At 40.9% G+C, this 18,270-nt stretch overlaps 1 protein-coding gene across 1 annotated transcript in view; it reads left to right on the plus strand.

The window, feature by feature from the left end:
- Positions 1-675: 675 nt before the first annotated feature.
- The window catches only part of TMEM245 (transmembrane protein 245), a 90,388-nt gene continuing 72,793 nt past the window's right edge, over positions 676-18,270 (plus strand). Inside the window, exons 1-4 of the mRNA XM_032989015.2 lie at positions 676-1,364; positions 12,440-12,557; positions 13,761-13,862; positions 14,767-14,874. Coding sequence (XP_032844906.2) covers positions 750-1,364; positions 12,440-12,557; positions 13,761-13,862; positions 14,767-14,874 — 943 coding nt within the window. The 5' untranslated portion in view covers positions 676-749. The remainder of the gene's footprint in view (positions 1,365-12,439; positions 12,558-13,760; positions 13,863-14,766; positions 14,875-18,270) is intronic.

The raw sequence follows: 18,270 nt of genomic DNA on the forward strand, positions 1-18,270 counted from the left end.
CTGCTACCCTTATGCATGGACACAGAGGTCTGGTGTATGTCAGGTGCAGTGAATTAGCTCCTCCCTGGATTATTTGCAAAAAAAAAACGTTCAATGAAACATAATGTTACAGATGTCAGGTCTGAAAAACCAGGCAGGACGACTACTTTTTCAGCGGGCCTAATTCCCAGTAAAAGCACCAGATGCTTCCTTGTTAAACATTTAATGCCAGAACTTGTTCAGACAAGGCAGATTCTCCAGCTGGCCTAACCAGTCTTGCTCTCCGCCTTGCAATGACACTGCAAATTTCCAAGTATTTTCCGTTACCAGAGACTAAGCAGGGCCGGGAGAGCAGCGACAGGGCTGCGCTGCTGGGATGGGGAGGAGGACGTGAAGCAAGCCGGCGGGCTCCTTCGAGCTCCAGCTCCCGGCGGCCGCCTCCGGGAACAGCGAGCAAGGCGCTGGGCAGCCTCGCCCGGTGGCCGGGGCGGGCGGGCGGGAGGGAGGGAGGGAGGGATAAAGCGGGGCCCGGGCCAGCCCCGCGCCGCCCCGGCGGGGAGCGCTGCAGCCGGCGCTCCCGGGGCAGGACTACATTTCCCAGCACCCTTCCCCGCCGGCAACTCCCCTCCTTCCCCCGCCGGGCTGGGCGCACGTCCGTGCCCGGGGCCGCGCCGCAGCCCCCGGCCGCCTCCCCGCGCCCTCCCCTGAGGGCGGCGGCGGCGGGCGGAGCCGCGGCCGTGGCGGGCGCCGCGCGGGAGGGGGCGGGCGCCATGGCTGACAGCGGAGAGACCCCGGCGGCTCCGGCCGCGGCCCCTCCGGGCTCGCCGGCGCAGAAGCGGCGGCCGGGCGGCTCCCCCGGCGGCGGGGCGGAGGGCGCGGCGGCCATGCCGCGGCTGCCGCTGGGCGGCCCGGGTGGGGCGGCGGGGGTGTCGCTGCCGCGGCTGGAGAAGCCGATCAAGCAGGCCTTCTACAACACCGGCGCGCTGCTGTTCGCGGGGCTGTGCTGCGGCGCCGCCGTCCTGGTCTACTTCATCCTGGAGGCCTTCCTGCGGCCGCTGCTCTGGGCTGTGCTCTGCGGCACCTTCCTGCACCCCTTCAAGAGCTCCCTGACGGCGCTGGGCCGCCGCTGGCTCGGCCGCCTGCACCGCTCCCGCACGCCCGTCCTGCTGGCCGCCCTCCTCCTCCCCATCTGCTTCGCCAACTACGGGGTGGAGGCGCTGGGCGAGCAGGTGCTGCGGCGGCGGCGGCTCCTGCTGCTGCTGGGCGCCGGGGGGCCGCTGCTCTACGGGCTCTACTGCCTGGGAAGCTCCCTGGGCGTGCAGGTGCTGCTGGCCCAGGCCGCCCGCCTCATCTGCCAGGGGCTGGACTACTTCAGCAGTCAGTGGGTGAGCGCCCGCCTCGGGCGGGAGGGGGTTTCGGGGGGGGGGGGGGGGCGGCGCGGACCCCCCGGGCCCGCCGCCGAGGGCCGGGACGCGGCCCTCGCCTCCCGCCCTGCCCGCCCCGCCGTTGGGCCGCCCGGGGGACGGTTGCGGCGCCGGCCGCCATCTCACTTGTTGCGCGGCGGCGGGCGGGCGGGCGGGGGTTGGGGGGGGGGCCGGGGCAGGCTTAAAGACCCAGGCGGTTCCAATCGGCAGGCGCCTGTTTGAAGTTGCCGCAGTTTTTTTTTTTTTTTTTTTTTTTTTTTTTTTTGGTACGCTAAAGGAGAGAGAAGCTCTCCTCGCCGCGCGCGGGTGGGACCGCCGCCGCGGCAGCGCCAGGGATGCCCGCGCACACACACAAACCGCGGGCAAACCTCCCTCCCCTATAAAGCCCTGTGTAAAAACAGCTTTAAAAGAAACTCCCGCGTTACCCCGCGGCGTGGAGGGGTGTTCGGTGTAAAATCATGTGGGTGCAGCAGAGGCAGATACGTTTTCTCTGTCGATATTTCGGGTCCGTGTAGTTTAGTCATGCCCCAGTTTTGAGATGCTGTGAAGTCTGAGGTAATTCAGTCGAGGTCTTGGGCAAACGTCGGCTCTGTTGAGCTGTGAGATAAGCTTTAAGTGTTGTGAAATAGCAGTTCAGCTCTGAAAGCGACTTGGGGAGGGAGGAAGGCATTTTAAAACTTGTTTCTCGGTGTACTGATTTTGGTTTTTTTCCCCCCTTTCTTAAAGTATCAGATGGTGCAAACACACTTTGAAGGTTAAAAAGTAAAGCTGTTTATCTCACTTACAAATTTTACTTACGGTAATAAAGATTCTGGGTGTTTACTTTTCTCTGTCTTGTCTTCAGTCAGTAGACTATTTAAGAACTGGCAGAACTCCTTTTCACTTTGTTAGTTGTAACTGAAAATGGAAGAAATGCTGCATATCTGAAGTAAATGGATAGGTGAAAGCACAGAAGATCACTGAGTTGTACTGTTATTGAATACTGATGTACGATTAGCATGCTCAGATTGCTTAACGTAAGAGTCTTTTTTTTAAGCTGCTCTAGTTTTATAAACAAGCTAAACAACACAGCAAAGTGGAAAATGACATACACAGTTGGTTTAATGGGCATAGACAGATAAAGCTGATGTTCTTAGGTGGGGAAGAGAGAGAAACTGTCAAGAAAAAAAAACAACTCGATCGAGGTTGTCTAGGCTTCTCATTTTGAATTACACATGTTCTTTGAACACTAGTTTTAATCCTTTGGCGGATCTGGTGCATGCAGATATCTCAAATGCAACTTTGGAGGTGCATACCAGAAATAAAACAGTAATAGTTCTCCTGAATGTACTGACAAAGGATATTTGGAGCTATTTCTAGTGTGAATACAATGGAATAGAAAATGTGTTTTGTCTCTTGAAGGTAAACATTGGAAGAAGAGATTTTCTTGGCTTTTTATTCTGACATGTTGGCATACTCTGGAAGATGTCAGGGGAGACGTGCTTCTGGTCTGTTTTGTTCTCAGAAGTATAATTAAGACTGAGTAGACAGAGACACTGTTTTTATGAAGAAGCAAGATAGAGCCACCTTTACTTTCAGCTGAGTGGTGGAAGAATGTAGTGCCTTGGTGCTGATGGGAAGTTTTGATTAGTTGCCACACAGTTTACTTGGTAAGCTCAAGACTTTCCTTTGCATTAGCCTACCCATTTTTTTTTTAACAAATCAGTGATGTTGCTACACTGACTTGACTAAGTCCGGTTAAGTCTGGTCCTTTATTCAAACTTGGTTCTTTAAGCTGTGCTTGCTTATACTGGGTGGAGTGTATATGTGTGTGTATGTATATATATATATATATATTATATATGGGTACTAAAGGAAGTTGCACTGATTTAACCTCACACCAATGGTTGTAATGCACTGCTGGATGTCTGTGTATGCTCGGTGCAATTTTGTTTATCAGTGTCTGATACTTTTGTTTCGGACCAGTGTTTCTGATATGACACTGTGGTTGTTGGAGTGCTGTAAGATTTTAATCAGGCAAAAGATAGTAAGCTCCCAGAACTCTTCTGACTTGAGTTCTTTGAGAAGATTTTGGGTTCGTGTCACCGTAACTGACCATGGACTTCCTTAAGCAAACCAATTGCTGTAGCTTACTAAGCAAGCTGCCCATGACTCTTTCTGGGGCCCTCTATGAGAAAGAAACTGTAGGATTTCCCATTGTAAACAACCTCAACTCAGCCTGGCATCATCACTTTACAGTGTTTTCCTGTTCCAGTTTCTTGAATTTTGCTGTTACCTGATTTATATTATCCGAGAGCTGTAGCAGGATAACTTCAGTTTATCCATGCTGCTGAGAAGCCTTGAGCTGGATCAGTTAACAGTATCTGCTTTAACTTCGTTTAAGCATTTTAAAGCCGTTTAATTGCTGTGCTATATTGCAAGACTCTGTTTGCACATGTATAGTCTGCTTGCTAGCTGCACAGGAATTCTGGATATTACAAGTCACTTTGCTCCATTGTACTGTTCTTCTCTGGGATCTGAATACTCCACAGTTCCTTCTGTATATTATCTTTCATGAAGATTACAACCATTTTTGTTTGTAGATGCTCTGTGTGATAAGCAAAAGTAATGGTAATTTAATTTCTTGCAGTTTCTTTTAGCAGCCCACTAAGCCAATCTAGATTTCTGTATTTTTTTGTTATTTTGATATGGAATAACTTAATCAGCATAAAATAAGTAAATTTTCGGCTTAGACAGCAAGGAATATTTTCTTGCCATGAATAGGATATATAATTTTTAGCATAATTGATGAGCAAGCATGTCTCATTTTAAGTGTGAGACTAGTATCTGGATAGCGTAGTACATTTGTTTATGGTAATTTTAATCTTGTGAACTATGAATGTTTGTGCTCCAGCCACCAACAGTCTTTGCCTTGGGCTGCAAAGGTGTTCAGTGTAGTTATTCTTATTTGGAGAAACCCCTTCCTGGAAGACCCTGCTGCTTACGGAGAACAACAACATGCATGATTGTCTTCTCCTTTTCTAATTCCCTCTGTTGTGCTAGAGAAGTGAGGGGATGCCTATCGTTAGAATTTGACTGAGAACGATTATGGGGTTTTGGGATACCAATTCAATGTTCTCTTAACTAATGGTATGTTTATGGTATCTATTAGCCCATGGTACGGTGAGAGAAATTCTCTTAAGTTCCAGAAAAAAAGTATTCTCCGAATGCAGCAATTGCATATAATAATGACATAGTAATTTCTATCTTGGCACCAGTACGTTACAGAGCTTTCTTGTACTGTTGTCCTCCAGTCTGGGAATGACATTCATGGTGTTGAATAGCGAAGATCTGGAAATATTCCTGGCTACATTCTTGTCTGTGGCTTTTAAGTCACACCTGCAATTTGAATTAGGAATCCTAGATATTTCCATGATAGGACTGTTTGATAGATGACTGCAAATCACTGCATTTGAAGAACAAGTCCAAGATCTTAGGCTGGTCTGCAAGCGTCTTGTTCTCGCCGTCTCCTTTTATTTGCCTTTGTGCTTTACAGTTCCTGCATCATTGTTGAAGAAGCTTTCTCAAGAAAAGTAGTGGGCTGCTGGGCCTTAAAGATGGGAGCTGGTTATAAATTCCAGATGACTTCCTTGCTCTGGCTCCAGCCTTCTTGATGGGTTTTTTGCAGAAGTCTTGAGTAGAGGACATACATGCTACATGAAATTCAGTTACTTATAATAGGGAAGGGGAGTGTTTTTCTGTATCTCTGTTTTTTTTGAAAAGTCCCATAGTGGACTGAATATACCCTTACATGTTTATATTCTGTGGCAATTTCAGCACGGTTACTCTTGCAGTTAGTATACCTTCTGAAGTCTAATCTTGGACTGCCTTGTCCTAGTTTTGTAGGAAGTATGCTTGTATCCAGCACTGTATCTAAGGTACAGGAAATTCTTCTGCTTTGTGGCAGAAGTTCAGACTACTTTAGGCTGGCTTTTTACACTTACAGTAATATACAGGAAATGCCAGCTATTGGTTGTATTTTTCTTTTTTTTTTTTTTTTTCCCCAGCAGGATTCATATGCTCATATTTATTTAGAAAATAGTTAGTTTGTAGATTCCAACAGATGATACGGATCGTATAGCTGCTCTACATTGACTCTGAAGTACATCTTAGTAAATTAAATCTGATATAATTGGTGGAGTTCTGTGGAGTGAACTTGGTTACAGGGCTGTCAAAGTCTTTTTCCCATGGCCAGTAGTTCTTCCTTGGTTTGTCACAAGTTATTGGTCAGGGTCAGAACTGTGTATTCATGCGTATGGGCATCAGTGTATTTTTATATTTCTGTACTAGGGACATCTCATTTTGTTCTAGTGGTTAGCATGCAGTTAGATGTCCTAGTCAATCCTTTCCTCACTACAGTGCTGGGCAAATCTAGAAACACCATTTGCCACGACCACTGCATTGGATATTTTCAAGGTAGGTGTTGTCTGTTTTGGCCGACTGACTGTCTGCTCCCCATCAGGGAAGCTATCGAAGATCCACCAGGGAAACCTCCATTTGTGTTGGCATTAGATGTCAACAGCCCCTAAAGTAACCCTTTCAGACTGAAATTTTCAAACATGCTTCTTGGCAGACATTTTGGGTCACAGGTTCTAAGATGCTTGGCTTCCACAGTGTATTGGATATCACTTGTGGAGGCAAAAAAGCATCTACATTTTGCCAAGTGCACCTGATGGGGCAGTTTCTCTTCTAGCAAGGGAAAGGGTTAAATTTGACTATAATGTTGGAAGAACTACAAATGAGAAAAACACAGTTCTGATTTTTGAGTTGCATATAATTCCTATTTTTTGAGTGTTTCAGATAGGATTTTTTTTTTGTTTGTTTGTTTGTTTCCTCCCTCCTTACTTTCTTAGAGGTGGCTTTTCTAAAACTTGCCCAGCATAAAAAAAAAAACATATCTGAAAAAGGACTTCTGCTGTTAATAATAATATTTTCATTATTTGGTATTGTGATTTATAAATCATACAGCCAGGTGCTGACTGTAAACACACACACCCTACCAAAACCACAGTTTTTGGGTTGTTTTCACAACTTGGTGGAGATCAACTGTGTAGAGACCACATGTGGCCTATTTAGAAACAGGATAGGGAGGGACAGGGAGAGACTGAGTTGTTGATGGTGTTTTCTTTTCCAACCTTTGTTTTTTCCGTTCCAGACCCACCTTCAGTTTTGGGAGAGGCTGCTGTGAGGAACCTTTCTTGAAAAGGCTTCTGAGTTTGTTTAGATTTATGTGCATGAACTGCAGCCCCAGGCACTAAGCTGTCACCAGCCTCGAGCCTAATGATATATGCTACATAAAGTTAGGGTTTTTTTTGGTATTTATATGTATTATTTGAACACATGATTTTTTTTTTTTTTATCACCTCTGAGAGGAATGCTTGTTATGGAACTGTCCAGCAAAATTTTAACTGCGCTGTCCATAATAAAGCAAGAAGGTGAAGAAGTTGCATGTGTTGGGGAGCCATCTCTTGTGAAAGCGTCATCATGAAGCAAGTCAGAGGAGTGGTGCTCAGTCTGCAGGGAATTTGATGTACTCTGAAACCCCTCTTTTCACAAGTGAATTTTGAAGAGTTTGATTTCTGAAGAGTGTTTTTATTAATGGCGTTTCTCATAAATAACTTTTGTATTAAGTCAGGAAAAGTGAACTAAAGGAGGAGCGTTTTCAACATTCGTAGCTGCAGTCTTATGGACATCTTGGATGTAATGGATTTCCCTAAATTCACTGTGTATGAAATGTTTCAGAACACAATGAAAATACTTCCAACCTGTGTGTGGCAGTGTTGATTTTTATGGTCAGTTCCCCCTTGCTCCAGGTTTCTAGTTATAAGCTTGTACTTTTGTCCCTTCAAAAAGGGCTGGTCTTGTTAAACACCAGGCTTCTGTTTCACGTGGTTTAGCAGTCTGTCTGTAATAATGCCAAACGTATGTACATGGACATCTGTCACAGCTGAGGGTTCTAGAAGAAACGGAGCTGGTATGCTGTTCTAGTCCTTTGGGCCTAGGACAAGGAATAACCCAGCCTGTCAGGTTTATGCTTACTTAGGAAAAAAAATCAGGGTGTCATTTACCTGCTTAGGTAAAGACAGCTTCCTTAGTGAAGGGAAGAGGTGGTTGAGTTTGCTTTGAGGTGGGCAGTAGTATTATATGTGTGATTAGTTGGTTTTGTGTCTGTTTGACAAAGATTCTCCATGCTAAATGGAGGGCAGTTGTATTTTCTTCATTCTGCTAAACTCTGCACTTTGTGGGGTATTTCCTCTTGTGTACTGCGGAATATACAGTAAAGGTACATGGAAATAATTTTGGTTCTGAAAACTGGAATCAAAATGACATTTTCATAATGCCCCACCTGCCACTTCACCTTTTTTTTTGTTTAGAAAACCAGGTTCAAATGAACAGACAGAAAAACACTGTGATATTCATAGTGGCAAACACAGTTTGGCTTTTAGTGATGCATTTAATGCCTTGTGTCGCTTAATTTTTCAAGTCCAATCTCTTCTGCTCAGCTTTGTGGTAGGTTCATTTTCGTTCACCAGTCTGCATTGCCACTGAGGAGGAAGAGAAATAACGAACTGCTGTTAAAAAATAACTTCTTCAATCAGCTTCACTTAGTGCAGCACTGTTTTAAAAGTTTGCAAAAGTGCTATGTGAATGTTTGGTCAATGTTTTTAAGGATTTCCTGCTTTAAGAAAAACTAATAAAAATCTCTGTTTCCAAAAGAAAATTTTATATTTAAATGTTAAAGAGAAGTGGTGAGTTAGGACTTTTTTTTTTTTTTTTATCACAACCCTGACACAAACTGGAAAATAGTTTGATTTGGATCCATAGTTTCATCAAACAGCTTTAAGTATCTCAATTTAAAAAAACGAACCAAACTGTAAAAACATTGCCATATGATTTCCATAGGGGAAAAGAGCAGCCTGGAAAAAGCCAACACTTTGAAATGGCAAAGGGAGAGGGGTAGAGCTACAACTAGAAAATGAAGAGTTGAAACACCATTTGGTAGGTCCTGACCTGTTAAGAACTGGAAACTTTTGGAAGATTGTCAGGATATACATCAAAAGAAGTAATGGTTATTCTAGTCAGTCTTCACTGTTGTGTTTTACCATGGGGTGGTTTACACAAAGCAGGTGGGAAATGTGTTGGCTGCTGGATGTGGAGTTGTTGGGGCAGCATCCCAAGGAAGACCGAGTGGTTGGGCAGCTTTGCTACCAGTGAGGAGCTGTTCTTGCTTCTCCCACTTCTGATACACGCTTCAGTTGCCCTGTTGTCAGTGCCTGTCTTATCTCTGTGATATAGCCTGTTTAGCTATAAACGAATTAGATTGTGAACTCTTGTTTTTTTTTTTCCGGATGGTTTTTAATCAGCTTAGGGAGGTTGAGCTGGCTGGCTGAACGTTGAAGCTGGTGTGCAGAAGTGGGACTGGCTGACTGGCAGTGAGAGAGAATGAACTGCCACTTTCAGTAGCAGTGAGCTGTTAAATGAGCTCATCTGTAAAACCTCTCCCTCGGAGGTTAACTTGCTGCTAGGAAAAAAAAAGGGAGTGAACTGTGTAAATAAAGAATTATACTCTTCACTATAAATCAATATAAATGTTGTCATGACTTGAGTAAGAAAGAATTTGTTCTTGAAAAATGATGCTAAGGCCAGAAGAGTCTCTTGGATTTTCAAATTCTCTCAACTTTAACAGGGGCTGGAAACAGACTTTCAGTAACATTGGTGATACGATCATGCTGATAAATCCTAGACTTTCCAGCACTGAAATTTAAAAGAGAAATCAAAACAGTGAAGCAGATGCCTGAGCTTAGCATAAAAGCTGCATCTTTCTATGGTGTAATTTTGCCTCCAGTTGGCAATTTGAAGAGAACTGAAGCCCTTCAGGCTTGCCTAGACATGTCTAAATTGGCCTTTTAAATTTACTACTGTAACCCAGAAGTGGATGCTGAAATCTAAGAAGCTACACTGCAGTCTTACAGCTATTTATTAGGGACGCATGTCTAAAGGCAAAACAACATTTTGTTCAATTTTTGAGGGGTGCTACAAAATGCAGAGGAGGTGTGAGAAATAAGGTCTTTGCTGTCTGTTCAGACAGTGAAGATAAGTGAGGGAAAGAAGAAGGAAAGCTTACAGGTTTAAACCATACTAAAATTGGGATATATGGGTGTTGTGCATGTCTGTAAATACTAATTGTGACTGAATAGGCATTTAAAATATCAGTACATGGTGAAAGTTAGGCATCTGCAACTGATTTCAGCTTGATAAATAGATAGTTTATGGTAGCTAATCCATTCTTCAGTATTTGAAGTGTGTGCATTAGTTACCTGGTTAGCTGTACATTCCTATAAATCGAACTTACAGGCATTTTGCTTTAGTATGGAATTTCTATCCATTCTAGTTTCAGTGCAATAATTACAGTATCTTAATTTGAATGAATGTAGACAGTAACTTTTATTCTCCATTTCCATGATGTGAGTTGATGAGCTGGACATGTAATAGTAAAGAGGCTATTAATATTCTCACACTCTTGTAGCCAAAACCTTTGTCAGGAAAACTGGGAAAAGTTATATAACATAGTTTTAAAGGGTTAAGAGGAGGAAAAAAAAAAAAGGTAGGCTGTTGCCAAGTTAGTATGGGATGAAATCCTAGTCCATGCCAATTTAAGTTAATTTGCTTTGTCAGTTGCTTTCAGCTGTGAATTGTTGGAAGTAGGCTACCCTGGTTCCCATGCAGTATATTTCTTGCAGCGTAGGGAACTGCTTGGCCATAACATTAATCGTTAAAGAACTGATTACTCTATGGTGTCACTGAAATGAAACTCTTGGACCAGTCAGTTGACTACACAGGTTTTTTACAGGGCTTCAGTATTGTTATTGTTTGATCTCTGAAACAAGATGACTTGTTTGTTTTAAAATTAGCTATTTCTTTTTATTCAATAGAAATAAGGAATAATTTTACTTGGTCATTTGCTAAGCTTATAAATGAGAATTGATGAATTATTGTAACCTACAACATTTTTGAATACCTAAACCCTGAATTGCTAGCTAGCTAGTCAGCTACACGGATGGCTAAAAGCAGTGCAACATGTTTCGCTTTGTTGGCTGTTAAACATAGACTTATGCCCTGTTAGCCCTCCTACTTTTGGCATATTTTTAATCAGGAAGTTTATTTATTGAATTTACTGAGTTTCCTATTTGTAATTTATCATTAAATTTAACAGCTTAAGAGAAAAAATGGCATGATGCTAGAACATTTATCATGCAAGATGCTGTGTGTTTGATGTTAGGGAGTATTCATGCTGGGCTATCTCTTGCAATTACAGTTGTGCTGTAATATGCCTTGTGAGTGAATTTGTTGTGAATCTGTGTTGTTAAAGGAGTGCTGCCGCGTATTTCAGATGAAATTTGGGGGGGGATTTGTTTATGACTTTAGCCTTGATGTCTAACAGTTGTGCTAGTTTTAGCCATTTGTCTTGAGTCCACATTTGGCCATAGCGTTGCACAGCTCTGATCCAAAGCTATAGATAGCAGTGAAAAGTTGGACTGATGAGCTTTGATGAGAAAGATCAATATGAAAACATTTCTTCACATTTCTTGAGCACTTTTAACTTACCTTGTGTGTGTGAGCGTTCCCTCTGAAGTTAACAGGGTCCATCACTGTTTGTCTGCTGTATTCAGTACAATTAAAATTTTCTCTACACCAGTTAGGTACGTGAGAGTAGTCACACAGATCTGCTTTTCACAGGGACAGTTGCCTCTTCAGTGTGAGTCATATAGTGCAAAGGAAAGAGGTGAAAGCTCTTGTGATGCGTTCTGTCCGATTGCTTGTTCTGTGTCTCTGCCAGTGCTTTCTTCTTACCAAGACGTCTGATTCAGTAAATACTGTTAATAGAAATTCTATTTAAACTTCATTGGGATTTATGGATTTATAAGTGTAAATTTGAAGGTGTCACTAGCTGGTTTTGGATAGGGAATGTTTGTTGCATTTGGGTCAGAAATATTTTTTTTTTTTTTTTTTCATTAAGAATGACACTGAGTTTTTATTTTTATAGATTTTCATACTTTTTATTTCACATCTTCTGTTGAGTGGCAGCTTTTCACCTTCTGTTTCCTCTTCTGATTTCTGATCTTTTCAGCATTTTCAAGCATAAATTCTTCATCTCAAGATTCTTAATTAGCATTCTGTATTGTGATTTATCTGATGAGCAGAGTTGTAGAAGGTAGTTAAAAGCAGCAAAACTAAAATGCCCACATGTGTCTCTTGATACATTGTCACGGGCTTTTTTCTGTCTGTACTTGTCCTGGGTTTGAGTGGTGGGGTTTTTTGGTAGCAGGGGAGGGGGCTATAGGGGTGGCTTCTGTGGCTGCTGATCAGGCTCAAACACGACAGTCCTGTTTTTAGTTAAATATTTGATAAAATTACGTGTCACGAGTCATTTAAAGGCATGACAGTTTTGTGGACCAGCACTGTTGAGGAACAGCAGTTTTTGCTGTGCTTCTTAATGGCTGTATTTGGCTTAAAACCCTCCTTTATTTCTTTGATCTGGAACACAGGAGCTGGCAAGCTGCTCTGTGCTGGAAGGAATGGTGCTCTGCTGGCTCTGTCTCCCTGTGGCCCCGTTTCAGTTAGGTTCTCACCTTTCAGTAGTAATTACAGAATAATTGCTTGGTCTCATGTGCAAAACCATCAAGACCTTCAGGGTTTGTGTTCAGCAAGGCACATATAAGCCCTGCCATTAGGACCATACTGAGGGCAGACCAAAGGCACGTCTAGCCTGCCCTTACAGTTTGCATAAACTTTACATTGCTCTTACATGGAGCAAAACCTCCTGTAATTAACTGAAAGTGCTGAAATGTAGGCTTCTTAAAGAATTAGAACCTGGCTTCAGTTCTCTTGATATGGCAGTTAAGGGTACATGCATATGTGTGCATACATGCACATCAAAATATAGCTGTATTGTACTTGTGTATGTATACATACCTGTGTGTATCTTTTTCTTAAAGATCTGGACGTTGGTGGTTGGTTACCTGTTGATGGTTTCATTCAAGTGGAATATAAGCACTGAACGTTACTTAAAAGCAATCTCTGTCCCTGTCTGGATTATGCTGCTCTTTCATTTAGGTGAGTAACAAGGATTTATTATTCTAATGTGTCTGCGGGGATTCTGTTGTCTTGCAAACAAAGCTACTCGCTTGCTTTTCCTCTAAATCTTTGCAATGGAGTCTTAGCTGGAGTGTAGGCTGTTTTCTCTGCTCAGTAATTCTAGCTGCATGTGGCCAGCAGGAAGCATTGGAGTAGGGAGTGGGAAAGCATCAAGATGCTGAGCAACATGTGTCTTCCACTCCTCCTGCCCGGTTTGTACTTCCCATGGTTTTCCCTTATTTGGCTCGCAGACCTCGTACTTATTCCTTGACAGTGAGGAAGGCCTGGGGTCACATGTGGGTGGATTTAGACTTCCACTTGTGGTGATTTTTAATATTATTATTTTATTGAGAGCCTGTTATTAACCAAGGCCGAAGCTGTAAAATGAATGTAGTAGTAGTCTTAGAAACAAAAAAAATGTTACGGTATCAACAATATCAGATAAATTTGCCAGTAATCTATGTAATCTGTTAATACAAATATAAGAATATAGTAATCTATTAGTATTAGATTTATATTACATACTTAATATAACAGATTATCAGCTTGTATTAGCATATCAGAATTTATGGTGGAAGTATCATGCAAGTAGCAGAAGACTGTACTGATGGAATGTTTCACAGCAAACTTCATTATATACGTTGCTTTAGCTGTGGGTTTCAAGGATTGTTCTGACCACATGGGGACACTTCCCTGAGGTTTTAAAGATACACATAATCGCTTTGCATTTGATTGCATTTTATCAGTCTTGTATATGCTGGAAGTACTAGCTGAGAAGCCAAACCCCGAGAAGGCACTTCTTGATGCCACTCTGTGGAGATGTAACATAAATACAGATTTTGGGGAGAGGAGGGGACTTCATTTGCCTCTGGTATCTAAAATGCTTTTATTCTGTGTGTATTGTAATGTAATTTTGCATGTTGTTTTTAATAATTGTTCTATCAGCATAAAGTCACTGAAGTTAGGAACAGTAACAACTTGGTTTATTAATTGAGAAACTTGTTCACCTGTGTTTACATTCACAGAAGGGAAGAATAGAAGAAAACTTGTTTGCTTTATGACACTTACTAGTTTCTGCCCAGATTGTTCTTGGCTGATGTGGTGCCTTTCTTGGTTTTGCTAAATGTGGAGTTTATTAATGGTGTCATTTTTCTTGTGAAAAAAAAACCCTGTATCTTTCAGCTTCTGTGGCAGGTTCCTGGAGAATTCCCGTGTTTCTGGTTGTAGTTGTTCTGATGACCGTAGGCATGTTGCATGAACAGCAGAATGGAAAGGAGTCTTCTGGTGAGGAATGAGTCACTATTTCTTTTATTGTTGAAGGCAAAAGTTCTGTAAAGTCAAGTGAAAGAATCTGGATCATATTACTGTAGAATCAATACCGTACGGATTGCAAGAATTTACTAATAGATTTTTAGTATGTTTGTTTCAAAGTGGTTTGCTCATGCTGAACTGAATCTCTGATTCTTTACAGAAAATCATTACACTGGACTGATGTTTCTTTTCCATAGCAAAGTAGTGACTCTCATTATCAAGCCCGAAGAAGGCCCAGGAAATTTGAAATAAGAGGTTAATTTTGAAAGAAATAAGCAATATGGGCTTAGTAGCTCCTCTAATATTGAGTATGAGATAAACTGAGACAACTCCATCCAGCAAATTTCTTATATCCAGTCATTTGTTTTTAAAATACCAGTTTCCTAAAACTATGGTTTGAGTTTAGGCTTTCAGAAAAATAGGATTTGCCTATTGTAAGTCAATTTTGCATAAAAGCAAATGTCAGGTGTGCCTTTCCTGGTACTAGCTGTATGATTATTTTTGGGAAACTTTTTCCTGTCACACTGTTTTATGTTTCTTAAAAGTTGTCACTGAATAGTAAAATTGATTATTTGGTATAAAGAGTTTTAGATTCATCAGACTGCCAGCAACTGCAAATTACTTGGTTGGTAGCAGTTCATTAGCAAGGATAGTGCTAAGCAAATAGGTAGCTTTGTGGTTTTGGCTCCAGGTGTATTGTAATACTAAAATTAGTAGCACTCATTCTGTTTGATTGTGTTGACTACATACAATACCTACTAGAAATTAACAGTGCCTACCCATATAATTTCTGTTGCTTGACAGCTTTGGTGAGTATCAGCAAACAAATAAAACATTCTAAATATTCTTTACTTACATACACATACGTATTTTACAGGGGCAGAGCTTCCTGGTCAGATGATTTCCATTGCAGCTTCGACAATTGCCATGGCAATTTCAATGACAGAAGATGAGTCCAATAATGAACGTTCCTCACAACCCTCAGGTGACTGAATACTCTGTAAGAAACATTTGAATTTGCTCTAAAGGCATGAAATTGGAGGGAATTGAGAACAAATTTCAGAATAGTTCCTGTCCTTTTTATTCAGTTCAAAATAGCACGTTCATACTTACCATGTGAAACAGAATTATTTGTTTTTTAAAAATGTTAGGACAACAAAAATATAAAAGCTATCTTGCAAGTGATAGTTTACATTGCTGGCTGTACACTTAGAAGGCTTGACTAGAAGGGTGTTTTTTTTTTTTTGTATGAGGGCATGGGGGTTTTTTTCATATTATTTATTACTAATTTTTTAAATTTTCCCTAGGCTTCTTTTGATTTATTGGCAGTTACAAGATATAAATGGATTTCTGGACCAGGTGCAGATGGACTGGAATAATTTTTGTCTACATCACTGTGACAAAAAACCTTTGTCCTCTGTCCTATGGCATGGTCAAAGTCTTTCCTATAGTGAGTTTACTTGGCATTGTAGCTCGAGTCGTGATACTTTCACTTGCAATAACACAACTAGAAATCTGTAAGAAATGGCTTGAAAAAGTTGCAAAGGTGTTTAGATGTCCATCACTGGTTTTTGACCCTTACCATCATTTTTCTGGATAGGCCTTTGATGGAATGCAGTACTGGAAAAATAAGCTATTGTGGAGGCCTATGGAGATTGAACAGTTCCATCCATTTCCCACAAGTAGACAAAACAGGTCATTCGACTTGACAGAATGTGAACTTCCAGAACTTCAGTTTGAAATTGGCTGTGTCTTAGAGTCATCTGCTTCAAGACAGTATGTTCTTAATATTGTCTGTAATGTGTAAAATGTGCTCCAGAGGAGGAAACATAGTGATTGTGCAGGAGAGAATGCTTTGAGCATGTGGCTTTAAAAACTTCTGTCTAAAGGCTACCATTTGTGAAACTAAAAAGTTACTTCAGCCACCAGCTGAAACAGTGTAGAACAAGCTCTTCAGAAATCTTATGGTGAAAAGTAAGCACACTTCCTGATTTTAAATATGTCAGTGTAAGCTGTAGTTGAAAACGCTCTTCATTTTTAAATATAAAAAGGGCAACTTGACACCTTATTCTTGACTTACCTTTGGTTTTACATTTTTACATGGCTATCATCAAAATAAATATAGAACCCTATGGATATATGTCCCAAAATTTGAGAACAGAGCATCATGGTGACAGTTCACAGTTCTCTTATACTGCTGACTCTAACCTTCAATTTTGGAAATGAGCTGTTTTTTTTTTTTTAGCTGGATTTTGAACATTTGGTCAAGCAATACTCTCTCAAAAATGTGCTGTGTAAGTGCTTGTGTTCTTTGTTCTTTTTTGTTTTTTTGCATTTTTTTGGTGTGTTTTTTTCTTTAGACTATCAGTTTTAATTTTTTTTCCTCTACATTAAGATAATTTTTTTTTTCCTGTTTTCAACTTGTAACCTCTCTTGGCCAAAAAAAAAAAAACTACAGCGGTTTAACAAAGGTGTCTTTTAGTGAATGTTTTTTTACTTATTTTCTTGAGACAGGTAACTAGGTGTTTCTCATCTTACACGTTCTGTTGTTGTTTTCCTTCACAGCAGGAAAAGAACAAATATGGAGTTTCCTGTTTGCTTCTAACAATAGTTCAAATAATTTTCCAACAATTTGTTGGGAATTGGCATTCTATTCAGAGACATGTTAAGCATCCTTTTGGTCATCTTTGGTTGGGATCGTCTCTGTGAGTGGTGATGAAACATTATTCTTTACAGCAAAAGGTTTTACTTACAGGTTTAAGGAACTACAACTCTTCTGGTTTCCTTTGCAAGTGACTTTTAGATGTTTTGTTATCTTGCTTTGGAACTTGTAATGCAACAAACGTGTTTTATGAGAAGTGTAAGATTTTGATAGTTTCCACACCTTCAGCCTGGTGGATAGATGAGTTTGGGAGATCTTCCTTATATCTATTCTAAACATGTCAGTGGTTGTCAGGGTTGATTAACTCTCAGTAGCAATAATAATGCTTATGCTGTATTTAATTATAGAACAATCAATGCTTCGTGTTTTTACTGTTCTCCTTATGCTTACATTTGTTCATGAAAAAAACAGGAGACGTAAGCTGTATTGATTTTATAGGTTTTTCTGAACACTCATGTTTTTCCTTAATTTGTTGTTGAATACTGGTGTTTAGTGTTGGGGGTGAGGAGTTTAATGATACCAGTGCAGGTGGTCTGGCTTGTCCTTCTAGGTGTCCCAAGAATGTCCAGAGTATACAGCCACAACTTAAGAAGCAGATACCACTGCAGCGTTTTGTTAGCTGCCTTGTAGGCAGGATTCGATTGTCTTGTTGGCTTTGAATATGACAGACACTGAATTCCTTCATTGTCGACATGACTCTTACCCTCCTTTTCACCCTGCACTTTTGGTTTTCTTAAAAAAAAAAAAAAAATCTCTGAAATTTACTGAAAGATGTGGTTATTCATGAAGGGATACCTTCATCCTGTTTTCCTGAAATAATTTTTCATTAATAATAATAAAATCACTGTTTCATCTAACTCTGAAGATTTCTTTCTGATACTGTGCTCCATAGACATACAGACATTTGCCCACCTGTTTATGCTGCTGTTCATTTTCTTTTTATTTAAGGAAAGGGGAGGAGAATAATTCAATATGTTATGCTTGCTAGAAGCTGACCTGACAGACAACAGTTGTGTAAAGAAAAGAACGTGACTTAAGACAGCCTGGAAAATTGATTTTTTGTTGTTGTTCTTTTTACTATATTCAAATAAGTACCATGCATTCTGATTTTGCTAGAATCCTTTACTGGGTATTATATTAGCCATTTGGGAAACACTGTCATGCTTTGATTAGTAGTTAGAGGATAGAAGGCTGTTTTTCAGGTCTCATCTCTAAAAATAGCATGAAGCACACAAAATGGGGTTTTACAGACCCTGAAGTTAATCACAATCAATATTCTGATAGTTCTTTTTTCCTGTATGTGTTGACAAGGCACTCATGCCTTGGTTTGCAGAGCATATCTTACCAACAAAATGTGACTTTTTTCATTTGCAAAGTTTGGTGGGATTTTTGGGAGGATCGACTTTTGTGAACGGACTTATGATACAGTCATCTGAATGGTAGTTCTGATGTGAAGGAGTCTGTATTTGTCATTGGGAGAATACTGGGTCATTGGCAGTGCCAATTTAGTTTTGCCTAAAGTGTTGTGGAACTGCGTTCTGAAAAAGCTTTCTTGTCTTTAGATCCCCTAGGAGTTTTTAGTCTTTTTTTTTTTTTTTCTTGGTCTTTTTTCTCCTTTTGATCTTTTGTCTTTTTTTCCCCTTTTTATTTTTCTTTTTTAATACTTTTTTTCCCCCATTCACTCTTTCCCTTCTGTGTTTTGCACATCTGTCTGCTCGT

Source organism: Tyto alba, unplaced genomic scaffold, assembly GCF_018691265.1.
Source record: "Tyto alba isolate M040663 unplaced genomic scaffold, T.alba_DEE_v4.0 Super-Scaffold_27, whole genome shotgun sequence".
NCBI lineage: Eukaryota > Metazoa > Chordata > Aves > Strigiformes > Tytonidae > Tyto > Tyto alba.